General features: G+C 40.5%; 1 protein-coding gene across 3 annotated transcripts; it reads left to right on the top strand.

Annotated features, from left to right (window-relative positions):
* SLC18B1 (solute carrier family 18 member B1) lies at positions 1-24,408 on the top strand. 3 transcript variants are annotated; one of them, XM_041745069.1, is made up of 14 exons: positions 1-166; positions 1,219-1,358; positions 6,267-6,362; positions 7,022-7,095; positions 8,353-8,500; positions 11,531-11,687; positions 15,785-15,921; positions 17,562-17,663; positions 18,592-18,683; positions 20,010-20,105; positions 21,740-21,814; positions 22,902-22,995; positions 23,093-23,142; positions 23,374-24,408. In XM_041745069.1, the coding sequence occupies exons 1-14, from the start codon at positions 124-126 to the stop codon at positions 23,444-23,446; spliced, it is 1,377 nt and encodes a 458-aa protein (XP_041601003.1). In that variant the 5' UTR covers positions 1-123; the 3' UTR covers positions 23,447-24,408. The 3 variants fall into 3 exon arrangements, with proteins under 3 accessions (XP_041601003.1, XP_041601004.1, XP_041601005.1); XM_041745070.1 differs by having other exon boundaries at positions 107-242; XM_041745071.1 differs by lacking the exon at positions 1,219-1,358 and having other exon boundaries at positions 110-242.
* Positions 24,409-26,797: the final 2,389 nt, after the last annotated feature.

The following is a 26,797-nucleotide window of genomic DNA, read 5'->3' as shown; positions in this document are numbered from 1 at the left end:
GTCCGCGTCCGCGGTGCCGAGGTCGGGCTGAGCGGGCGCCGCCAGGCGGAGGCTCCTGCGAGGCGGAGTCCGCGGGCCTGGAGCGGGGGAGCTGCGGCGCCGGAGCCCGTGCACGAGCCGCGCATGGAGGCGCCGGGGGGCCCAGAGGGCCCACGCCCCCCCAGAGGTGACCGAGGCGGTGCGGGGGGACACCCCTAGTGGCGTGGGTCCTGACTGCCCACGATCGAATTCGCTGTAGCTCGGTCAGTTTCAGAGACTCGGCGAGGCAGGCGGGCGGTGGGCTTGGGCTCTGAGCTCGGCCCGTCTGCGGGCCTGACGTGGAGGCCCCGGCGAGGCCCCTCCCGGCTTTCCCGGTGCCGGGGTTTGGGCGTGCGGACGAGGATGCCCTTAGACAAAGGTGAAGCTCCACGTTTGGAGCACCTGCTGGGCCCCTTGAACTTTCTCTTGGTTCCCTCCCCCCTTACTCCAGAAGCCTTAGAGAGGTTCTGGAGACTTCCTCATCTTGCACAGATTTCTTTTTCCTGGACTGCAGTGGCAACCTCTGGAAAGCAGAGCAAACCAAGTAAAGTTCTCATATCTACATTTCTTTCTTCTCAAGCTGTTGAATTTAAAAATGAATATTTGAAATTGAGTAACTGACCTATTGTCTTTAAATTAAGTGAACACGTAGCCCTGGACATAAGTATGGAAATAATCAGTGCAAAAGGCTAGTTATTAGTGTAAAATATGTATCGATTTACGTATTCGTGAGACATGACTTTCCAGGGGCAAACCGTCCTAAGTGTTCATTCCCCAATTGAATGCTTTGGCTTGTTTTTTCCTCACACTTCACTTAACGTCAGTACTACCTAGACTGCCTAATGAGCAGCTACCATGACCTGCTTAGAACATTTTAAGCTCATGTGGCATATGAAGCTGGTGACTTGAGAAATTATACTGTAGAGATCTCCTTGTTGCCTCATCCTTCTTGAAGGAATTAAAGGTGGAAGAAATAGAGAAGGCAAAACAGATCAGATGGTTTGATAAATTCTGCCCTGAAAATGTTTTCAAAATAGTAGTGATGTACAAGCTCTGTGTTACACTTGATCAAATGTGCTGTGTTCAAAATAGCCCTTAGTTCTGCAGACATTATCTTCAGAGTGCACAGAAGTGACATTTGGAAACTTCAATCAAAAGTCCCAATTATATGCCTGTAATTATACCATGTTTGCATTTAAGGTGATGACTCTCTGGGGAATACAAGAGAGACACCCAGACAGCTTTCCAGAGAACAATTCTTTGTACTGATATCAGCAGCTTCCATTAACCTGGGTTCTATGATGTGCTATTCTATCCTAGGACCCTTTTTTCCCAAGGAGGTGAGACATTTTTATGGACTTTAATTTTTTTAAAAAGCCCTATGAATTATTTCATTTTATGGTGTGTAAAATATACAAATCTGCATTTAGTAAACATGATGCATAGAACTTTGGTAAGCAGAAAGACTTTTTTTTAAAAAGATTTTATTTATTTATTCATGATAAACAGAGAGAGAAAAAGACAGAAACAGAGAGAGAGGCAGAAGCAGGCTCCATGCAAGGAGCCCAATGCGGGACTTGATCCCGGGACTCCAGGATCATGCCTCAAGGCCGAAGGCAGGCACCAAACTGCTGAGCCACCCAGGGATCCACGGCAGAAAGACTTCTGATGGAATACTTGATGCCAGAGGGGAAAAAAAAAATCCAGTCAGAAAGAAAATCCTCTTGGGAGATAACTCACTTAAATATAATTGACCTTCTGAGGACTGCTTTGTCACCATGTAGTTTGATAAATCTTTGGTTTCTGCCACCAAAACAAAGGGGGTGGTCTAGTAACTGAGATTTTAGCATTATTGCAAAAGGTCTTTGCTAAGACGGGAAGTTTGTCTCCTGGAGTTTTTTTTTTAATCTTTTATTTATTTACGATAGTCACACACACACAGAGAGGCAGAGATACAGGCAGAAGGAGAAGCAGGCTCCATGCACCGGGAGCCCGACGTGGGATTCGATCCCAGGTCTCCAGGATCGTGCCCTGGGCCGAAGGCAGGGCCAAACCACTGCACCACCCAGGATCCCTCTCCTGGAGTCTTTAACTTAGTAGTATTTTGGAATTAGGAAGGCATGGTCCCAGCAAATCCCTTTTTCTGGCTTGAATTTTTTACGGAATCTAGTAGCAGTGGTCGGTGCCAAGAAGGAATTCTGGTTAATATCGGCTAGCTCCTCCAGTCGTTGCCTTTTGTGTGGATTTGCAGGCCATTGTTAGGTTTTTTAGTAACTAAATGGAAATGAGACCGCCAAGGCAAGCGAGGGTCCAAGAGCAGATTGTATTGCAGGCCCCGTCGGGCGAGGTTCCCCGACCCACGGGGGAAAGAGAGAGTCGGGAAGTCGGGCCGAGACAAGGTGGGGGGGTCCACAACGTTGCAGGGCAGAACAGTTTCCTGTTGGTCGGCTCATCTGCAAAGGGAGGGTTGCAGTTCGGCCAGCCACAGGTGACTTCCCCCTCTGGGGTTTGAAGGGCACTGGGTCCGGCTGGGGAAGTCCGAAGGGGAGGTGAGGGTCTGCGTCGGGCTGTCAGCAGGTCACTGGTCCATTGGCGTCCCAAGTGGAGGTGGACAGGAACCTCAGCCATTTGGGGTATCTGTCATCTTGAGGAGTCTCCCTTCCCGCTGGGCCCCAACAGTCATGACACAGACTCAAGGGGGAATTAACTTGTAGAGAATCCACACGAACTCTGGACGTGGGTGGGATATAACAGGGAAGAAATGGTCCTGGCTTGGCTGAGTTGCGTTTTACCCTGTACTCTTTGCCAAAGCCTCAGGTCTAATTGCACTGACCCCTCTGGGTCCTCTAACTGCCTTGATCTTGTGTAGCCCTTCGTTTTTTGTGTTACCAAGGAGGATGGAAATGGCTTCTTTGCTAGAGGAACAGTGTGACTCCATACCCTTACAGTGCTCTTTAGTTTTCAATGTTTTTTTGCACACATTTATTGCATTTGGTATCTGTAGCTAATCCAGAATATAGCAGAGTAGTGAGGATCTCATCACGTTCCTGATGAAGTTCAGTGACTAGTTTGATTTAGTTCTATTTACTGAATGGGAGTGGAAGGGTTAATGGCCTCCCCCTCCAGGGCATGCAGGCATTGGATGCTGTTAGGGCGAAAAAAGAGATCTGGAAAACTTACCTCTCTTGTCAATCCACTGGGAGTGAGAAAATATGAAAAAAACATAAGTTGCAGAGTATTTGGGCACCCTTCACCAAAAGGCTGTTCAGATTGTTAGGAGACTCTTAAGAGAAAGGAATGGTTAATTTTGTCATGTGTGAGGGTGGTGAGGGAGGGAGAAAAAGGCTAGTGTGGAAAGAGACTTCACAGGATGAATCCAAGGTGAGTCTTGAGAAATGTGTTCTCGGGGCGAACAACAGAGGCAAAGTAAATAGCATGTTCTCTGTGAGGAAAGCAGACAACTTGATGTGGCTTGGGCCTGGGATGGAAGAGAAGTTCCACAGGAGCAAATCTGGGGAGGCAGGGGAAGCTAGAATGCAAGGGTCCTTCCATTTATGCCAAAGATGTCAGCGAGAAGCTATCAGAGATATTTGAACAAGGGACGCCTGGGTTGGTCAGTGGTTGAGCTGCCTTGGGCTCAGGGCGTGATCCCTGAGTCGCCCCCCGCCCCCCACGGGGAGCCTGCTTCTCCCTCTGCCTATGTCTCTGCCCCTATGTCTGTGTCTCATGAATAAATACATAAAAGCTAAAGAAAAGAAAAAAGAGAGGTAGTTGAACAAGACTGAGTAGCCTATAAGTTTTGGGTTTTGGAAAATATAATGATAGGTTGAGCCTCTGTAATTAGGACAGAGAGGACCTGGAGTAACTGGAGCAACCAGTTAGCAGGGTATTTCCTGGCTAGCAACTAACGTTAGCTTCTCCTTAGTGGAATACAAAGAAGAACAAGACTGTAGATTTGTGTTTTGTTATTTTGTTAATAATTTTTCCAATCTTTTAAAAAATTGACATGTACTTGACATACATTGTTATATTAGTTTTATGTCTACATCATAACAATTATACAATTCTCTTCATTATATAGTGGTCACCACAATAAATAGTTACCGTCTGTCACCCTACAGTTATTGAAGTATTTTTTACTATATTCCCTATGCTGTGCTTTTTAAGTTTTGATTTAGTTTTTGTTTTTTTTTTTTTTTTTTTTTTTTGCTTACAGGAGGGAAGGCTGAAGACAGAGGCAGGGAGAGAGCATTCTAACTTTAAAAGACCTAGATACAAAAAAAAAATAAAAAAAAAAAATAAAAAAAAAATAAAAAAAAAAGACCTAGATACAAAGAGTATCTAGGATCCTTTTCACTTTTTATTAAAATAAAGCCTTGTGGTTGCCACATGTGCTGGTAAAACTTACCTTTCCTCCTGCATGTATCCTTTCTATTAGCTAGAGCTAATGAGACCAAGGAAAAATAGGGCTCTTTTTAAATTCTGGTGCAGGATTCCTATTTCTACTCATCCTTTTTCTGGCACCCTCCTTCTTTGTCACAGGATAACATGTGAACTAGAAATTGCTTTTAATAGCTATTCTTGCTTTTCTAATGTGAAGCAGGATCCACATTCCAAAAGTGATATTTGGCTGCTGCCATGGAATGTGATTCTAGGATATCTGAAGTCACCATCCTATCTCCATAGTGAGTGTGGGAACCTGCACAGGTTGGAAACCATCATGGTTTCCTGTGTAACTTTTGCAAGTCTGTGTCCTCATCTGTAAAATGTAGCCAGCCAAAAATACATCCCTCATTTAACTGTTTTTAGAAAACATGTAAAATAGCACTTAATAGAGATTCTGGCTCATAGTGAGAGTCCAAATAAATGTTAGTTGCAAAGCTATTATATAAATAATGCCAGACTCCAGGATTAAATACTTATTAGATCCATTAAGCAAAGAACGTGGATAATGTGACTTGACCAGTGCATCTTCTTTCCATGTCTTCTTTGACTCCTATGATCATATCTTCCCGTTGAGGTACCTGTTGTAGTTTGCTAGTGCTGCAGTAACAAAAGTACCACATGCCAGGTGGCTTAAACAACAAATTCATTGTCTAACAGTTCTGGACGCTAGAAGTCTGGGATCAAGGTGTTGGGAAGGTTGGTTCCTTCTGAGGACTGTGGGGGTGGGGGGGAGAGGTCTGTTCAGGCCTCTCTCTTTGGTTTATCAGTTGATGACTTCTCACCTCATCTATCTACTTTTGGTTTGGTTGACCGAGCTTTTGGTGTCAAATCCAAGAAATCATTGCCATGACCAATGTCAAGAAGCATCCCCCTTTGAGGAGTCTGATAGTTTCAGGTCTGACATTTAAGTCTTTTTAAGTCAATTTTGTGAGTAGGTTAAGACAGGGGTCTGATTTCATTCTTTTATTTGTGGATATCTAGTTTTCCCGATGCCATTTGTTGAAGAGACTATCCTTTCTTTATTGTTTGTGGAACATCAGTTGACTGTGTGGTTTATTTCTAGGCTCTCTAATTTATTCCATATGCTTATCTTTATGCCAGTACCATGCTGGCATGGTTACTTCAGCTATTTATTTATTTATTTATTTATTTATTTATTTATTTATTTATAGCATGCTAATAGGGGTGGGGGAAAGGGCAAAGGGAGAGAGAGAATCTTAAGCAGACTCTATGTCCTGTGCAGAGCCCCAGTGTGGGGCTTGATTTAATGACCATGAGAATATGACCTGAGCTGAAATCAACAGATGGTTACCTGACTATGCCACCAGGCACTCTTGTAATTTATTTTTGAAATCATGAAATGCATTGCCTTCGGTTCTGTTTTTCTTTTCTCAAGATTATAAAGCTAACAATTTTTATGGGTGTGGTGAGTGAATAGCTTTCATGTCAGAAATGATTTTATTATAGCTTCCCTTCCTTCCCCATTCTGCTTGTTTTAAAATGATAATATTTGGGGGTGCCTGTGTGGCTTGGCCGGTTGAGTGTCTGCCTTTGGCTGAGGTTCCTGGGATCGAGCCCCACACTGGGCTCCCTGCTAGGTGGGAATTTGCTCCTCCCTTCTGTTTGTGCTCTCTCTCTCAGAAAAATAATAAATAAACTCTTAAAAAAATAAAATGACAATCTGTGAAATTGCTATGTAGATAAACGTTACCATAAAACAATGCTCTGATCTAATAGCTCTATCTTTCTACATGGATGAGAATTTGTCTTTCAAACTTTGTTCCTGTCCTGTTTCTTTAAAGGCTGAGAAGAAAGGAGTCAGCAATACAGTTACGGGTATGATCTTTGGATGTTATGCTTTGTTTGACTTGCTGGCATCTTTGGTATTTGGAAAATATGTAAGTATTAAAGAACATTTTAATTTTTATATGTTCATAATTAGTTATTCTAATTTATCAATCTAGAATTTCTATTGATACAGAAATAGCTATCATTATATTTTTTGAATTATGCTACTGTTGATTGTTCTGTTCTTATGGTTGATTGATTTTTTTTTTAAGTTTTTGTTTGAATTCCAATTAGTTAACATTAGTGTAATGTTAGTTTCAGGGGCACAATACAGTGATTCAACACTTCGTACCACACCCGGTGCTCCTCACAAGTGCCCTCCATCATCCCCACCCCCATCTCACCCGTGTTCCCCACCCCCACCTCCCTCTGGGGACCATCAGTTTGTGCTCTAGAGTTAGGAGTCTGTTTCTTGGTTTGTGTCTCTGTCTCTTTTTTCCCCTTTGCTCATTTGTTTTGTTTCTTAAATTCCACATATGAGTGAGATTGTATGGGATTGGTCTTTTTCTGACCATAATAAGTTGATTGATTTTCCACTTCTTCCATGTTTGAAGAGATGTATGTTGTCATTCCTTTAATTATTATAATCTTATATTAATTGTATATATCTTTCCCAAATCTTGTATGTTCTGATACAGTGGATTTGTTTATGTGGATGTAGACTCATAACAGTCATCAATCTATCCCTCTTTTCTGACATTTCTTACAGCTTGTACAGATTGGAGCAAAATTTATGTTTGTAGCAGGAATGTTTGTCTCAGGAGGAGTTACAATTCTCTTTGGGTAAGTCATGTTCCAGTACGTTTGGGAGCTTGAACAGATTTTATAATTTACCTTCAGTTTAAAATGTTAATGGATTTTTAAAATCCATCAGAACTGTTGATTGTCTGTTGCATGCTCAACATGTAGCTATGGGTGAAGGAAATTGGGTGCTTAGAGGATAGAACAAATAAAGGAAGGAGTCTTCTAAGGACTTAATGTTAAGTGGCTTCTGAATCTGTCCATTAGGACTTCTGTCAGTGTGAGTGACAGAAACCTAATTCACTCTTTTGAGTCACGGATATGTTTTGGCTCAAGCACACAGTGCATTAAAGAATCAGCTGGAGCACATCAGGATACAGATGTTAAAATAATATAATCAGAAATCTTTCTCAAGTTCCTGGTTTTGCTTTCCTCTTCTTGTGCTTTGTTCTTGGACAAACTGTCCCCTTGTGGTAGCAAGAATTCCCCAGCGGCATCCATAGGAAGAATTGCCCAGCAGCTCCTCACTTTTCCTAGCTTCCAGTAGATTCACAGAATGGAGCCACTGGCCTGATCTTGGTGGTGACCCATCCCTGCACTGGAGGTGGGGGATGCTCTGATTGGCCAGGCTTGAGTCATGTGCTCCCTTGTGTTGTGGTTCCCTCCACTGCTATTTCCTGGAAAAGAGAAAATAAGTGCCAGAGGCAAAACAGCTCACAAGTTCTTAAGGTTTAGCATCCTTTACCAGCCTTGTAGTGGCAAATAGTATGGAAGAGCCCACACAACTTCTTGGGAGAACATAGAGAAATGAAAAGAGTATGGTGGGATAATGATGAAGTAAGCCCAGGAAGTCTTCATATTAAACTTTTTTTTTTTCTTTTTGCTGACTTTCTCTCTCTCTCTCTCTCTCTCTCTTTTTTTTTTTTTTGCAGGGGAAGTGGGGGGTCATCTATTTTCTGCATTTTTTTTTAAAAGATTTGAGTTCCACCACTGTGGCATACCTGAGACCAAGAAGTCTTTCTTTTGTATATATTCTTGTCAGAGTGATTCTACATATTTCAAAAAGCCAATTTAGTGTTACTGTGTAGAGGGCCCATTATGTCAGCACAAAAGGGCAACTAAACTGTCATTATGACTCAGATTGCTACTAAAAAAAAGAGAGATAATTCCCTTCTATTGAAAGTATAACAAAACAACTAAAAAAAAAACCTTTTCTAAAGAGATTTATTGTAAGGACTATGGGTGAGATACTACTGTTTTTCCCACCATGCATTTGAAAATTGCCTTGTTTTCTTTCAGTGTATTGGATCAAGTTCCAAAAGGACCAGTTTTTATTGCTATGTGTTTTCTGGTGAGAATGGCAGATGCAGTCAGCTTTGCGGCAGCAATAACTGCTTCTTTTTCCATTCTTGCAAAGGCTTTTCCAAATAGTGTGGCTACGGTGTTGGTATGTATTTCATACACGTTTCCTATTTTCCTCTTAGTGTAGGCTAAAATATTTGCCCTATCCAAGTTAATGCTGACATCCATTCTTCGAGATCTACTTTTTTCTATTTTCTGTGTTTCGGTTACCTTTTTAACCCAATTACTACTTACAGCAGCAGGCTGTCGGCAAAGTATCATTAGTCTTCTTTAGATCTCTTCCTACGCTTAGAATCCCCTGAATGAGCAGTTTGACAGGTAAATGTGGTTCAAGTATTCTTTTTGCCATTAAGAACAAAACAAAATAAGTTCCCCAGTAGTATTTTGTTGTCTCTCTGTAGCTCAGGCTGAAACTGAGCTGCCAGCATTTCTTGGCTTTAGAAGAGTTATCCCTAATGGTCAAACGCTTGATTTACACGAGAGTCCTTCCCCTCATATCCCTGATAATTTTCCAGATTCATGGAAGGAATCGTAGAGATCTTGAAGGCCTTGCATGCTCTCTTACTTTTTCCCCAATCACTTGATAACATTATACTGACACACATTCTCGTAGATTGGCTAGATGCTAAATACCTAGGATTAGTGACATACCAGATTTCTGTCCCAGCTCTTGGCTACTGCCTCTGACCCAAGCAGGCTGTCTTCTGGCCTCTCCTCCGGACCCATGCATTCGTAAAGGGTCTGTGGCTTGTCTGTAAGACCAAATACAACCCTCAGAATAAATCATTGTCCTCTAGAATTTAGGACCTCATCAGCTTAGTACCAAGAATGCCCGTATTTACTCAATATTATAGTTTTGGCCATTAAATACACTGCTGTTTAGATAATTATTTCTTCCCAATTTTGGTTAAATATCTGTATCTATAGCCAGCTAGCTGCTTAGGTTCATTTTGGGTTCCTTAGCCATTGGGCATGCAGGAATGGCCTCTGTGACAGGTGTAATGCTTACATTTCCCAGAAACACATTTTACAAAAATGATTCAGAAGAACACTAGTTCATTGACATGCTCTGTAAAACAAGGTTTTGTGAGTGAAATGTTAGGAGTACACATCTGTTGTCCTCCAGCTTAGAGATGCCAGTTCACATGAGTGTATTAAGGCTCTGCGAAATCCTGTAGTAAAGATATTTTATATAATTTTCCACAACTCAGTTTGACTATGGAAACACTTTTTGACTCTTAAAGAACTGCTGTTTTGTGGGACGCTCTGGAAAGTGCTGCCCAAGAAATTCCTGTGATGACAGCAATAGTCCATTTGATCAATTTTCTGATTAACAGGGAATATTCATGTTACCGTACCACGTTTCTATATGAAAATTGCAGCCAAAAGCTGATACACCTAACATGGTAGTTGACCTGGATGGCTTCCCTGTACTTAAATGTAGACTTTTTTTTTTTTTAAAGGTTTTACTCATTCATGAGAGAGAAAGAGAGAGACATACAGACAGACACAGAGAGAAAGAGAGGCAGAGACACAGGCAGAGGGAGAAGCAGGCTTCCCCTGGGAGCCCAATGCAGGACTCAGGGATCCCAGGACCTGGGATCATACCCCGAGCCAAAGGCAGACACTCAACCACTGAGCCACCCAGGCATCCCTAAATGTAGAATTCTTATATTCTTTATGAAATTGAAAGTTTTCAACAGACTACTTTTGTGTCCTCTGTAAAATCTGAGGATATACAGTTGTAAGCCACAATCTGCTGAAGACTAGATTGATTTAAAATGGTGCAATTTTATAAGAATTTTTTAATAGTAAAATATTTTCCATAGCACTGTTTTGTTTATTTTAATTTTAACAAAAAAGACTTTTTTTATACAGTACAAAATTCAGAAGTTGCAAAAGGAAATACAGGATATAATGAATGTATCCTGTATATTATTTGTCCTCACCTTCATAGACACACTTATCCAGGCATGCAGTCCAAAATCATTCTCCCAGAAGGCACAGTGATTATAGGTTCCTTCTGGAGTGATTCCATGTATGTATGAACATGTACACACACATACACAGGGCGTGATTCCTTCCTCCTTTGTTTTCTTTACACTAGTGGTACCATACTCTCTACAATGTTGAGACTTTGCTGATATACTAACAGTGATCCTGAAGATCATTCTGTGCCTGTATGTGAAGAGTTTCTTACTCTTTACTTTCCTTTAGCAGCGATATGTGGTACTTCACTGTATGGAGGTGACATACATCCATAGTCTATTGAGATTGTTGATAAGTATTCAGATTGTCTCTATCTTTTGCTGATGCAAACAGTGTGCTACAACACATAAGCGTGCACATATGCCATGTCACATCTTTACAACTGTACCCATAAATTCAATCCTGGGAATAGCATTCTGGGTCAGAGAGTATATGCATTTGTAATATTAATAGATTTGACAAGTTACCTTTTCTGTTCACTCACCAGCAGTGTACGAGTGTGTTGCTCTCCTCATTTTCTTTGCAGCAGAGTGTTTAATAGGTGATTGGTAAGAACTGGTGTCTTGTAGTTTAACCGTGTGCTTCTTTTGAAAGTGAGAGTGAGCTTTCTTATACATGCCCAAGGGCTATTTGTATTTTGTTTTATGTCTCAAGAGTCTGCTTATAGCATTTTGCTCATTTTCTTGTTGAGTTGTTCATTTTCCCCCCCCACTGATTAGTATTAGCTCTCTTGATATATTTGGGGAAATTAGCCCTTTGTTAGTATTTCTTCCCTGTTCCTCATTTGTGTTTTGATGTACTTAACCATTGTTTTTCATATTTTCATGTAACCAGATTTATGAATTTTTTCTTTTGTGTCATCTGAGTTTTATGTTACAATTAGAAAAATTTCCCACCATAAGGATTAAAAAACAAACCAGAAAAAATCTGCCATATTTTATTTTTCTAGTATTTCTATGTGTATATGTAAGTTTTTGGCTCATCTTGGGCTTGTGTGGGTTTGTGTGTGTATATTGTGAAGTGGATAGAATTTTTTTCAGATAGTGTCCATTAAATCTTTATTTGTTAAAATTTTTCAAACAAACTATATTGACTCAATTTTCTTTCCCCCCCTCCCCATTTTTAGGGAAGTCTTGAGATTTTTTCTGGACTGGGACTAGTGTTAGGGCCTCCTTTAGGTGGCTTCTTGTATCAATCCTTTGGCTATGAGGTGCCTTTTATTTTTCTGGGATGCATAGTTCTGCTGATGATACCACTCAACATGTACATTTTACCTAATTATGGTAAGACTGCATTTATTACTCACTTTAAGAATCTGAAATTTAAGTATTTTTATGCCTTTGTAGGAGGCCAATTTAACAAGTACTTTTACTTTATGTAATCAATAATAGATTTGTAGAACACCCTGAAGGAACTTACTGTCTTTTCAAAAATGTTGCTATAGGCAGTTTATATGAATTTCTTTATATCACAAATTCTTTCTAACCTTTAGAACTAAACAGATATTTAATTCCTCATCATAAAACATCACCATATGAGGTGCCCACCAGATCTTCTTGGACTTAATTAAGTATTCAAAATGACAGGTTATCAAATGCTGCACATGGTAATACTTTCTCAGAAGGCCGTTAGGCAGAAGGGCGAGGTCAGACCTTCTTCCCAGTGGTTGTCCCAGGTGGGAGGACACAGAGCTACATTGGGCAGTGATAGGGGTCACCCTGGCTTCAAACCTTCATGCCCCTTATGAATCAACCTGTCTTGTAACAGCTCCATGCACATAGCTGCCAAGATCACTGTGAGGAACATGCCAGAGTCAGCACAGTCAGGAAGGCACAGAGCATGGTGTCCTCATCAGGTACATGTGGTTCATTGATAGTTCCTTCTCTGTGGATTAAATTTACCAGGCCAGGGCTATTCTTACTACAGTGAGATTGCCTAGTAACATCCTTGGCATTTGACCCTTATCAGGTGATGAAGGGAATGGAGCTAGAGAGTTAACGTGAAGGCTAGAGAGGAGAGAGCTAGAGAATATAGAGAGGCAATACCACCCTGAAACGCAGGGTGGCGCTTGTCACCTTTCTACATGTAAGACAGTGGTTTCCGTAGCCGAGCGTCTTGGTTGTTTGGTTCACAGATGAACACTGGACTGATAATCAAGAAACTGGCCCCAGGCCAGAGTCTCACGCATTGGGGACAAGAGTCATGTCAACCCTGTACTCTAGAGAAAAAGACTTACTAACTAATGGTAGGACAAGATAGGTAGAATTTCTATGATTAGGTGCTGGACTGGCCCCAACATCTGTTACTCCTGGAGTCCTGGTCTGCTCTCCTCATCTCCTCCCTATCCACCCCCCACAATGTGGTATGTTTTGCAGCCCCCTTTGACTGCCATCAGCCTGGGTACTTGGCAGTTATTTCTCTTCATTTTTGTTATTCCTTGATTAAAATCTCCTAGCATTTTCATTGAACTTAACAGAGTCCCAGTTAGCTATATTTTCAGGAACAAAATGGTTTGGTAGAATTGCTGTTCATCTGTGGAAGGATCTTCTATTTAGATGGAAAACTGGTATTAAAAAAAATCTCCTAGGTTGTTAATGTTAAGACTGTGCATACAGATTTAGGTGTTCCTATTAAGGAATATTTGTTAAAATTAGTGTTTGGGGAGAGCTTATGGATAGAAGCTAGAGAATTAAATTTTTCTTGTATTTTGATGATATTGATAAATTTTGTGTCCTACAAGGTTCTATCCCACTCCTTTGCCTCCTTCTAGACTCATAGACAATGTGGCTCTAGCTTTGGGGATTTGAAAGTCAACTTTAGTCCCTCCCGCTCTCTCATCCTTTGTATTTGCTCACCAAGTCCAATCTTCTGTCCTGCTCTAAAGAAATATTTCTAAAACACAGTCATGGACATACCAATCCTCTTATTAAAAATCCCGAAATCCATGAAATGAGAGCTTTATCTTGAAAGCCATGAGGAGCTGTTGTGAGATTTCAGTAGAAGAATCACATGATCTGAAATCTCTCCCCATCCCATCTGCTCTGACCCCTCCTCATCCTTCAAAACTTACTTTGTATTGCCTTTTCTGGGAAGTGTTTCTGAACCCTCTCCATCACCCAACTAAATGCTGATTCGGTAGTGCTGCAGGGATCAGTGTTTTCGCTGCCCCCTCACACCTAATGGGCACTCCACTTCCTTCCCTGCTTCCCCACCTCTAACAGTAGCTTCCTGTGGCAGTGTAGTCAACCAGGGGGTCATGCCCCCCTAAAAGAGTGGATCAGAATTGTGGGGAGCAGAAAGAGAACCCAAGTAGCTTGGAAAAGCTCCCCAGGTGATTCTGCTATATGTATCTTGAAGTAGATATCACCATAGGTTTTCATTACTTGGGCTTCTTCCTCTGGTTAAACTCATTATTTGTTTCTTTGGATGTTCTTACATATTCCCGTTGTGATTTCTCAATTTTCCCAGTTTGGATTTAGAGAAGGTCACCATTTCTGCCATAATAGTTTATCGTATACCGTAAATCCATAGCCCCTTTTTTATGCAAAAATATATAACTGACTAAAATTGATCTTCTGTCATTTGTATCCAAAGGTAACTAATGAACATCTTTAATAAGCTATTAAAAATCCACACCAAATGAAGTCTCCCTTCTGGCGCTATTGCACCAAGCCATATGGTGGTGTTTGTCCTCTTTCTGCGTCTAACTGCACACCTTCTGTAGTTGAGCATCCTGGACTGTGCTCACATTTAGTTCACTGTTCAATATTTGGCTGATGAGTGAGAAACTACCATCATGGTTTAACTTTATCTGTTGTATCCTGACCAAGTCTAAATTTATCCTGACTCAAAATACTTGAACCATTCTTTGTGCTTTTTTGTGTTTTGATCCATACTGGATCATTATTCACCAAGAATTAAATGATGAACCATGGCAGGTGTTTTGGAGAAATGAGGATATTCAGGTGCTGATCCTCGCCCTCGAAGAGCTTCCTTGTCCACACCTGGTCACCATCATCTCTGGCCTGCCTCTACAGACTGGTCCCCTTGTCTCCCTTCTTCACAAGGCCACAGAGAGGTCTCTTTAAACCACAGCTCTGATTCTTACCCCTTGTTTGGAATCCCTAGCAGTTTCTCAGGTTTCCCTGTGTATTTTACAAAGTCTTGCATAAACATGTGCCTACATTATGATCTCTCTCCACTCTGCTGGTGCCCCCTGCTCCAGTCTCCATCCTCCAGCTTTGCTTCTCTCCCTTCATTTCTTCAAACACAGAAAAGTCTTGTTGACTTCTGAGTCTTGGAATGTACCATTCCTGGAATAATCTGCCTGGCTAATTCTTTCTTCCTTCACTTGCTCATCTTAAGCTCATGCTTGGGGCACCAACGTAGATATTACTGCTTTAGGAAAGCCTTCTTTATATGGCTTTCCCTGTTGTTTGTTTGTTTGTTTTAAGACAGTCCTCTTATAGGCTCCAAAAGGTTCCCTCCTAGTTCCGTCCTAGCTCTCTCCACTCCTTTCTGAAATTTCTCTGAGAGGACAGGGGCTGAGTTTGTCTTCTTTGCCTTTCTTTGCCCCACATTTTGCATGGCACCTGACCCAGCAAAGATTTTGCTCAATAACTTAACTGGAAATCGGGAAAATCACCAGACAATGTAAAACGAAATGTAGTTTAGATGCTAAAATGTATGGTAGAGACTGGAAGTGTGGTAGGAAACAGAGGAAGGTAAAATTTGTGGGCCAGTGCCAAACCTTACAGAGTGAATAGAATTTGACAGATTAGCAGGAGAAAAAGAAAGGAGTCATGACATTCCTGTTGCTGGGAATAGTGAAGAAGCTGGGTTCCCGCAAGGGGAATGCTAGAAGTGAGGTCTGTGCTCCGTTGGCCATGAATTCCAATATAATTTATGCATGATTCAGTAGCACCCCCTTTCAATCTGGTGTTTTCTTTGCTATCAGAAAAAAAACTGATGCTCTGTGATGAATTCAGATCCCTTCACAGCATACACGCATGGTTCCTCAGTAAAGCTTCTGGCTCTTCCCATGCACCAAATCTAACTTTATGTATTCTCTATCCCATCTAGGGAAGGCCTCACTTGCTTTTCAGGTATAACCTAATAACCTAAGACCCCCCCCCTTCTCCTCTCAGTCTGCTTCCAGTTGATTCTTTATGAATTTGAGAAACTGTTTTTAAGGAAACTCAATGTGGCTTTTAGGTTTAATTTATATGCAAATATAGATAATATGCAGTTTGAGGCAAACTCAGAGGTGCGGTTATTTTGATTACCAGATAAAGATGGCCTTAGCAATTTTACTTTTCAAAATAGGTCAAAATTTTAATTACTCTGATTTTTAATTTTTTTTTTAAATTTTTACCCAAAGACTCAGATCCAGGCGAACACTCATTCTGGAAACTCATCACTTTACCCAAGGTTGCACTCATAGCCTTTGTCATCAACTCACTCAGCTCATGTTTTGGCTTCCTTGATCCTACACTGTCTCTCTTTGTTCTGGAGAAGGTAGGTAGCCTGATTGTCAAAGAGCTCTCCGCTGTAGAAGGTGGGTATAATTGCTTGCTTTGGGGCCCTGCTTGGTGGAAAGAGCTCTTGAGTGGCTGTGAGAAGGAGACATGATAAGAACTGCATACCTGGGTAGCATGTAACCTTCCCTCTGCTACATTACTGTGACTGGGGGTCTGATTCATGGTAAACGAAAGAAGCTTTTCATTAAGTGGCCCAAATACTGGTCTCCTTTTCAAAGTCTTGCTGGAGTGATCATAGGTCTGGCTTGGGCATCACCCTGGCTGCTGGACAAGGATACTTTCCTCTACTTGTTCAAATTCCAGTGAGACAGTTGGGGGACTCAGTAGCTCATTTAATGTTTCTCTCTAACAGATCCCCTCTGAGTCCACTTAATTTTTCAGCTATTACATACAATTAAATGACTATGGAATATATTAATCTGGGATGTTAGAAAGGAGTCAAGAGTCTGTCTCCATCTTTTTTTTTTTTTTTAATGCTGGAAAATGTTGAATTTAAAACTTGGATGTTGTAGAAATTTGCTCTTAGATATTTCTGAAAAAAGATGATTAATAATGTGGTAAAGTACATTACCTGATAGTTATACTGAGGAATTAATATGTGTTTATAAAGGCAGAACTCTCATTGCAGCCCATAACTGACTTTCTGTGAGGTACTGGTATTCCAAAAGCACAGTTACCAGAAACACAGCTCATTGAAGTCACTAGAGACAGTTTTGTGTATGTTGAAATACCCAAAAAGATAAATGTGGAGACTATGAGTTTAGGGCCTGGCCCTAGATTTCATGGGCTTACTTAAGAAAATTAGTTAAGGAAATTAAGGAAGGTGGGAACAACTCAGGCAAAGAAATGTGTTTGTATCATGCTGGCTGTAGTAACAGTATCAGAGTTGTGTGGTAGCTTACTGTGTGAAAAGCCTTTTGTCATGTATATATCATCTTTAATTAGATATTAGCATTCCTTTGAAATGGATACTATACCAGTGCACTTCTCAGCATCACCTGGTTGCTTGTTAGAAATGCAAATTCCTTGGGCACCTGGGAGGCTCACCCAGTCAGGTGTGTCCCACTCTTGATCTCAGCTCAGGTCTTGATCTCATGATCATGACTTAAGCCCCATGTTAGGCTCTATGCTGGGCATGGAGCCTACATAAAAAATGCAAATTATCTGGCCCCATCCCATACCTTTTGACTCAGAAATTCTAGGCCTGAAGTCTAAGAACCTCTTTTTTTTTTTTTTTTTTTTTCCATCCCTTGAACCAAGGCATGTTAGCACTTTGCTTCAAATAAGAACCTCTTTTAACAGGTTCTCTGGGTAATTCTAATGTGCCCTAAAGTTGATGAAGCACTGGTATACACGTAAAAAGTGCTATGATTCATAGAAGCTAAGTTGTACGTTCAAAATCAAATGTTACAAAACAAGACATCTTGGACTTTTGACCTCTGGTAAGGTTTTTATTTCCCCTTATAGGAAAAGAAATCCATTTATAAAAGTAAGATCAAAATTAGGAAGTGTGGGCTCATGGTAGATAATAAGAACTGAAGAAGTGGCCAGAAAAGGTTTATGTTTATTTTAAAAATTACTTAATCATATAACTCTAACACAAAATTTCTTTTACAGTTTAACTTACCAGCTGGTTATGTGGGACTGGTATTCCTGGGTTTGGCATCATCCTACGCCATTTCTTCGCCATTGTTTGGTCTACTAAGTGATAAAATGCCAGTATGTACACTGAATCTACATTTAAGAATCACTCCTGTATATTTGGACCAATGGCTTTCTGGAACTGTACCTCTGGAACTCTAGAGGTCCATTGATTAGAATTGATATTCAATTTAAAAAATTTCAGCTTATTACCGTATAACTGAGAAATAAAATTATAAGATATTTAAAACTTACACCATGGTGATTTGAGATCTAAATACATTGTGAAAGGGTGCTCTCCATCTAGTTAATTAACACAACCATCACCTCTATGTTATCTTTTTTTTTTTTAAAGGGCAACAACATTTAAATTCTATATTCAATTTTTGGAGTCAATAAAGAGGTTCCAGTGTCTTCCAACCTACCATCGCTCTGAGAAAATTCACTTTTAATTGCTTCTTCTGGGAAAAAAGGGGTCTGTGCTGAAGTTGCTGACAAACTATTGGATTAGACTTTTTGAACAGAAAAACTCCCATTTAAGACAATCTTCTGTCACTGAACAGATCTCTTGCCCCTAGAATTTTCAGCCTGCATTTAAGTAGTTTAAAAGGAATAATTTTATTGGGTACTTTTTAAATAATGTGAATGTTTCAGGTATTGCATCTACCAGGTGGTTCCTTGTGACTGCTTTTTAAATTGTTATTTTTGGAATTGTTCATCATATGCAAAATCTACAGTACATTCCCTTCCCAAGGAATGCTTGTTCTTAGAGTATGTTCTTGGGGTATATTGTCCTTGCTTTTTTATTTGCCATGTACCTATTGTCTCTTAAATGTAAAGTTTTGGTTTTTTTTTTTCAGTGTATTTGGATTTTTTCATGCCATGGCTTGTGTTCTTCAGTGATTTTTTTGCATGTGCTTTGTTTATGGAAGTGCTTTACTCCAAGAGGTTTTTTGTCTGTTTGTTTGTTTGTTTGTTTGTTTTTGACTGTCCTTCTCTTTACCAGCATCTAAGGAAATGGTTTCTGGTTTGGGGAAACATAATCACAGCAGGATGCTACATGCTCTTAGGACCTATACCAGTCTTGCACATTAAAAGGTAATGTTTTTCCTTCTGTATTTTTGGCTGAATAGCATTAAGAGGTATTAAAGAAATTTTTGGTGTGATGCTGCCATGGCTCTGTATTTTGAACCTTATTACTTCAGTAAATTACCTGATTTAGTACTACAGTTAATTGTCTGTTAGACTGACAGTATTTTACCTTACTAGGAGGTAGTGGTACAAGCAAAAAGAAATGTCTAAAATCTGTATCACATGAAAAGAATGATGCTTCTCCCTCTGTGTTTCAATTGCATGATTGTTTGTACTTTATTTTAAAAATAGCATTTGTTGCTACTTTTAGCTGACAGTTCTTACAATATGTTTTTGTTTTGTCTATTCCTTCTTGATCCTTGAGACTGGGATCAAATCTTTTTTTTTTTTAAGACTTTTTATTTATTCATGAGAGACACACATAGAGAGAGAGAAAGAGAGAGAGGCAGAGACACAGGCAGAGGGAGAAGCAGGCTTCATGTGGGGAGCCTGATGTGGGATTCGATCCCGGGACTCCAGGATCATGCCCTGAGCCAAAAGCAGGTGCTAAACCGCTGAGCCACCTGGGCGACCCTCTTTTCTGTCTATATCATTCTTAGCATGTAGTCGCTGCTTGTTAGAGCTTGTTAAATGTAATTTATTTGCTAAAATAAAAGGTGCTTAAAGCTTTTCAGGTAGTTCTGGGATGGAGTGTAACATGGAAACAGAAAGGATTTCAGGATCCTTCAGATTTGGGTTTGCATCCTGCCTTTGCCACTTACTAGATATGGGAACTTGGGCAAATCATTTACTTTCCAGCAGCCTGCATTGTCTTCCCTACAAAAAAGGAGGTGATCATAGTTTTTAGTTGGCAGGATATTGCTGTTCAGTGGGGAAATGGATGTTAAGTATGTGGCACAGTGCAGGAAATGGAGCAAAATTTGTTTCCTGCCACTTCCCTTTATGCCATTTTTTTCTTTAGTCAATTGAATTTCAAAGCCAAGTGATTGAAGGAGCAACATTAATATTTAGCCAGTTTTGGGAAGATGTCGTATGGTGATAACCTCTTATGTTGACTCTAGGCATGTGATAGGTGTGACCAAAGGAACTGAGATATTGTGGTGAATTGATTCCCACTCGTCCCCCCATACCACCACCAAACTACCACCAAAGGAGCTCGAGGGCGCTGTCACTGAATGAAGTGGGGTCGGATGGAAATGAGACAGACCAGTCATGTGCTCTATGAAACAAGCTGCCCTGGGATTCAGCCTGCCTGCCTTAATATGAAGCTTGTGTCTTGTCAGCATGCTAATGTTGTTTTGTTTTGTTCCTTTCTCCAAAACTCTTTTGCAGTCAGCTCTGGCTGCTGGTGCTAATATTAGTCCTAAACGGCATCTCTGCTGGGATGAGTATAATTCCAACTATCCCGGAGATCCTCAGTTGTGCATAGTAAGTTACTTCTGTGCTTGAGGAACTGTGTTGTGAATAGCAGGGGGCATCACACACTTTCTTGAATTTCTCAGTTTTGTAGAATGCTGGATTTTTTTTTTCACAAGACCAAATCTTCATGATTTTATATCACACAATATTGTGATATAAATAGTGTATACAATAGTACTATATCAATGACAGTATATGGTAATATTAATCCAGTGATAGGTAAAATGAGTTGTGGATAGAGGCTTGGCTTGGCTTATGCCTAGGACCACATCTACTTTTGAAAAGCCAAAGCACAATGGAAAGGCCTGAGCAATGTTTCCTTCTCATGGAGAAGGTCGATACGAGGGCATACAATGACCAGGCGAAATGATTCTTGTACCACTTCCAGTGTGTTGGGGGATGAGGGTGGTTCCAACACCACCAAGCAACTCTCCAGAACCAGTAGATGTCCTACAATGTAACTCAGTTCTGATACTATCTACCTGGAGAGAATAGCAGATCCCTCATGTGAAGGGCTCTGTCCCCTAGACTGCCCTATGCCTCAAGTGTTAACTGCAAGTCCAGGTTATTACATGTGCTTCTGACTGAGTGGCCTGGAAATCAGAGGTTCCCATGACAATCTCCTCAGATTCAATTAATTTGCTAGTGTGATTCACTGAGCTCACAAAACCAGTGTACTCATTAGATTTACTGGTTTATTACAAAAGAGATAAAAGCATATGAATCAACAGCCAGATGAAAAGAGACAAAGGGTGAAGTCCTGATCAAAGGAACTTCTGTCCTTGTGGGGTTTGGGGTTCCTGCATGCTGGCATGTATGTGAAAGGGTTCTGGTTCACCACCCTGGAAGCTTTCTTATTCCATCCTTTTGGGTTTTTATAGACACTTCATTACATACTCACGATTGATTCAGTCAATGACCATTGGCCATGGATTCAACCTCCAGCGCCTGTTTCCTCCTCAGAGGGAGGAATGGGTTCTTACCTTCTAATTACATGGTTGACTCTTCTGGCAAGGAGCCCCTATAACTCACTTCACAAACATAACCACAGGCACTTGAAATTGCTTTCATCACTTAGGAAATTCCAAGGGTGTTGGGGACTCCTGGCTAGAAATAGGAGGAAGACCAAATATATATTTTTCATTATAAATCACAGTATCACACCAGGCATTTGTCAGGTGGCCACCAGTCTTTTGTTTAGTAGGCATGACAATGAAGAACACCAAGTGAACTGGAGCGGGAAGAATGGCACTAGCTCTGCTGGCTCAAGGCAACAATTCTCCGAGCCATAAGGAGCTGCCTCTGTGTTTTCCAGAAGTTCCTCCTTATTCTCTTTGCATGTTCATCTCATTTTAAGAATTTCTTCATTAATTATATATTTTTATGAGACTTCATGCAAATGGGTCATGACTCTTAATATCATGCTTTATATATGCAATAAAATTTTTTTTAGAAAACCATGGAGGAAACACAACTATGAAAATTCCTTCGAATTAGATTAGCTTTTCATATTAGAAATGCAGTGTCCTGGCTGTTGGTTTTGTTCAGATCGTTTCCAATCTATTTTAACTTCTCTGTCACATACTCTTTGCTTTCATGTAGGTTTCCCCTTTCATAGCAGATCTACTCTTGTGTCTCTGCAGTGAAAATGGTTTTGAAGAGGGATTAAGTACCTTGGGACTTGTGTCAGGTCTCTTCAGCGCAATGTGGTCAGTTGGGTGAGTAGACATTTGATTCATACCTGCGAGATGGAAAATACTATCTTCATTTCCATGAAGAAATTGATACTGAGAAGTCCAGTGGGTTGCCCAAAGGCACCTAATTCATTTAGAGCAGAGTTGGAGTCCTAACCCATACCCTCCAGCTCCCAGGTCGGTGGTTATACCAGTGGTCTTAAAACATCATCAAAATGGTCTTCTATGTTTTTCTTTCTTTTTAAAAATTTTTTTTAACAGATTTTATTTGTTTATCCATGAGAGACACAGAGAGAGAGGCAGAGACATAGGCAGAGGAAGAAGCAGGCCCCCCTCAGGGAGCCCGATATGAGGCTCAATCCCAGGACCCCAGGATTACTACCTGAGCCAAAGGCAGACGCTCAACCACTGAGCCATCCAGGCGTCCCTGTTTTGTCTTTTTAAAGTTCTCTTTCTAAATCTTTTTAATAGGATCATGTCTCAAGTCTTAAAAATTTATTCATTTCTTCATTCATTTACTTTTTACTCTTTGCTGTACCTGAGGGATAGCTGTGTGCTGGTACTGTATAGTATATCTCAATATATATATGTACTGAATTAAGTTATTTTAAATACAAATGTGGAGAAGCAGAGAGAGAATAGTATAAAGATTCTTTTGAGGGTGTGTCACTTTTAAAAATTTTTGTGAAAATTTTCAGAAACAGTTATTATAATTTTAGAATTGTTTATTTTTTATGAGATTTTATTTTATTTATTCATGAGAGACATACAGAGAGGCAGAGACACGGGAAGAGGGAGAAGCAGGCTCCCTGTGGGGATCCCAATGCAGGACTTGATCCCGGGACCTGGGATCTTGCCCTGAGCCGAAGGCAGATGCTCAACCACGGAGTCACCCAGGCATCCTTAGAATTGTTTAAAAACTTTGGACATCTTTATTTTCAGATACTGTTTTTTTCTCCACCCAGTGCTCTGTCCAGGAATTGGCTTTTGTCCTTAGTACATCTACTTGCAGTTTAATGAAGATCATGATTCAGGGATCGTTGCAGACTTTAGGAAGTAGTTATTTTTTAAAAAAATTCTATTTAATATTCTTCCTCCTTTTCATTGTTAGTGCTTTCTTAGGACCAACCCTGGGTGGATTTCTGTATGAGAAAATTGGTTTTGAATGGGCAGCTGCTGTACAGGGTCTTTGGGCTATGACAAGCGTGAGTAGTCAGTCTTTTATTTTTATCTTCCTTACATTTGTGGAGAAACGTGACTTGGAGAATTGACATTAATTAGTCTTCTTCACTTGTGTTAAAGGGAGTGACAATGGGCTTGTTTTATCTGTGGGAGCACTCACAGAGAAGAAGGTATGGTCAATTCCTTTTACCTTTTAAAAATCAGCCTATGGGAGTGGAAAAGAAATAACCATCTCCTACCCATTCTTCCAGTCAGGAGATTTCTGGGCATTCTAAGCCTCATTACTTTGTAGATACATTTGAGGGGGAAGGTAGAGTGTAGTATTGGGTTTTTGTTTTGTTTTGTTTTGTTTTTTTAAGATGAGGAATATTGAGGTTCTGTGCTTTTTTCCTTCAATGTAGATCTAAGCTCGAAAATATCCTGGGCACAGAGGAGGAACGGACTGCCCTCTTACCTGATGAAATCCAGCCTTAAGAGTCCTGGGTCGATACCCATTGGGAGATGGATGCTCCTGGGGTGAACGTCAAAGTTGAAAAGGTTTTCTTAACATTACACACAAAATTCCATGGACTCTATAACAGCATCCTGAAAGTCTCAGCATATTTTTGGATGATCCTGTGTTAGGCTGCCCTAAAAAGCTGGCCTGCTAAACCAGCCATATTTGCAACATGAAGAATGAGAACAGTTGTAAAATCAGCAAAAGTTTGTTTTTTTAGGTGATCAAACTTGGCCTTAAAGAGGTTATGGACTGTAGGTCTCCTGTTTTCTTTGTTTACTTTTTATTTTAAGTGCACTAATTCTGTGAATGTACCTTTTCTTTATTAACAGGGAAATACATGAATTAATTTGATATGCTTAAAAGTAATATAAAGATTACTAAAAATGGATAGAATAATTACTGTGAAAATCAGTTTTTAAAAGCCATGCTTTCTGTGTGTCCTAAGATTTTTGTTCTCGTTCAAAAGATAAAATTCCTGCCTCTTGTGCAAAAGCTTTAAAATTCCCAGGCTCTCAGCTCTTCTAGAAGTTTTGTTTGTGTGAGAGGTATAAAAATAACATTACTTTTGACTTCCCTTTTGTAACATACTTTGGATTAGGACTTGGATTTATAAACAATGATTAGTATAACATTATTCATTTCCTTGAATGTCCCTATTTCAGTTCTACTATCTTTTTGTTGTTGTTGTTGTTGTTTTTATAAAAAACATACTCCTTATAGATGTATACTATTCCCAGAGCAAGTGAGCCCACAGGAATGCTCATTATATTTGAGGGAAGGTGTTCATCTGACTTCGTGTGAAATTCATGTCATTGCTTGAAATGAGTGAATCCTTATCATGTCATTCTCATACCTTCTGGTGTGTTTTCATGCTGTGGTAGCCACATTTACACTTTTTTTTAAAAAATAAAGAAATGGTTTTATCTATGTATTAATTCAAAAACTTTTATTGAATGACTTCTCTGATGCTCTGCGAGGTACTGGGAACTTAGCTGTGATAAAAATAACACAATGTCTGCCTTATGTCTACTTATATTCTGGTGGAATGGACAAACTATGAATGAACACCAGAATCTCCCATTATCTTACAGAGTTGCGGTGAAGGGAAAAACACAGTGATACTCAAGAGTAAGTGGCTGCAGTAGTTAGGTGTGGGGTCCTAACATAGATAAGACCTCTCCATGGAGGTGAGACTTTTGAACTGAGTCCTAAAAGGATAGAGTGAGGCAGTCATCCTGAGGGAAAGCCTTCCTTTGCATATGCAGAAGGGATTGACATGGTCAAAGATGACACCTATGCTCATGTGGCTGAAATCTAGTAAACGGGAGGTTTGGGAGGTAGAGAGGAGCCAGCTTCTCAACAGGGGATGCCAGAATTTGACTTATGTCTCAGGAAGGTCATGGTCTCTGCTTGTGCACTTGAGTGGGGATGCAAATTAGCAGGGATAGAGGGAGATCTGTGAGAGCCTTGAGAGACACGGTAGTTTGGACCATGGAGGCAGTGGTGGAGATGGAGTGTAAAAGATGTGTTTTGGAAGTGGAACCAACAGGACCTACTCATGTGAACGGAGGGAAGAGGAATTCAGGATGACTGGAGATTTTGACTTGAAGCTGTGGGTGGAAGATGGTGCCTCATAGTGAAATGTGGAAGAATAGGAGTAAAAAATCCTGAAGGGGCAAAATAACCCGAGATGGGATGCCCTTTCACACCACCAGAATAAAAAGAAATTCAAAGGGTGATGGAGGTGGTAATGACAGAGGGCAACCATAACTGTTTGGAAAACTGTTCGACATTCATTGCCAGAATTGAACCTTCACAAATCCATGAACTCTTATTGCCCTCCTCCCTCGAAATCTCTTTGTTGTGAGCACTCCAGAGGGTGGTCCAGTGCCTGCGTGCATGAGTAGCCGGTCACCCAGCTCTCTGCCCACCCACTTCCCAGGACAGAACCAGGACTGGGGGTGACCCTGACCTGCTGCACCAGCCCTCAGACCAGTGGCCAACCTGCCAGGGAACACCTGGAGTTCTCACCGCTGCTGCGCGGGCCTCTGCTACAGCAGGGTGGTGGTGGGTGCTGCTGCTCCCAGCTGGGGCACAGCACTGAGCTCCCCAGGATCCAGCCCGAGCCCTGATATAGCTCAGACCACCAGTGCTGTTGACTGTCAGAGATCAAGGTCAACGTGAAGATTCAAGGCTTTCTGGTGAGAGGTTTTTGCCTCCATTCCTGAACACATTGCTTTTAATACATGCTGACAGACAACTTTGTACAAAGCCAACTTTGCCCCTTCCTCATTTTATGATTTTATAAGTACTAAAATAGATGACAAACAAAATTAAAAATATGAGTAAAGATAGAGGAACTTTGAAAAGGTAGGTCAAAACTACCAGGGGAAATCACCGTGTGTTTATATTTGTATATATTCGTATTCTTCTAAATGTAACAAAGGTACCCAGCTTAAAAGAATCCTTTTTTTTTTAGAAAAAATGAGACAATGTAGAATTATAATAATAAGTAAAAGGTATAATATATATAATATGCAAAGTAATCCACAAGGAAAATAAAATAGAAAGGGCAAATAAAAATTCACAAATAGTTTTCCAGAAGCTTTTTTTCCTGATAACTGCTGATTCACATCCAGTTGACAAAATACACAGAAATAATACAGAGACCAAGTTTACTCTATACTCAGGTTCCCCCCCAGTGGTAACATTGCAACATTCCAGTATAATATCAAAACCAGGATAGAGTCAAGATACAGAACATCCCAGCCTTCATACTGCTCTTTTTTTTTTTTTTTTTTTTTTAAGATTTTTTTTTATTTAGTCATGAGAGTCACACAGAGAGAGGCAGAGACACAGGCAGAGGGAGAAGCAGGCTCCTCAAGGAGAACCCGATGCAGGACTCCATCCTGGGACCCCAGGATCATGCCCTAACCTGAAGGCAGACACTCAAGCACTGAGCCACCCAGGTGCCCCCTTCATACTGCTCTTTTATGGCCATGCCCACTCCTTTCTCACCCTCACTCCCTCCCAGGCAAGCACTGATTTGTTCCTGTGTTCTATAATTTCATCATTTCAAGAATATTGTATAAATGGAATCTTTAGTATATTCCCTTTTGGGGTTGTTTTTTCTCATTTGGCCTAATGCTCTTTAGATCCATGTTGGATATACTGATAGTTAATTTCTATATAGTGATGAGTAGTATTCCATGGTATGGATATACAGCTTGTTTATTCATCCTTTTAAGGACATCTGGGTTGTTTCCATTTTACGGTTGTAACAAATAAATCTGCTATGCACATTCATGTACAGGTTTTTTGCAAAC

The sequence above is a fragment of the Vulpes lagopus genome, chromosome 2 (genome assembly GCF_018345385.1).
Source record: "Vulpes lagopus strain Blue_001 chromosome 2, ASM1834538v1, whole genome shotgun sequence".
In the NCBI taxonomy this organism is placed as follows: Eukaryota; Metazoa; Chordata; class Mammalia; order Carnivora; family Canidae; genus Vulpes; species Vulpes lagopus.
The sequence above is the reverse complement of the archived record's forward strand: the minus strand, read 5'-3'. Positions and strand labels throughout refer to the sequence as shown.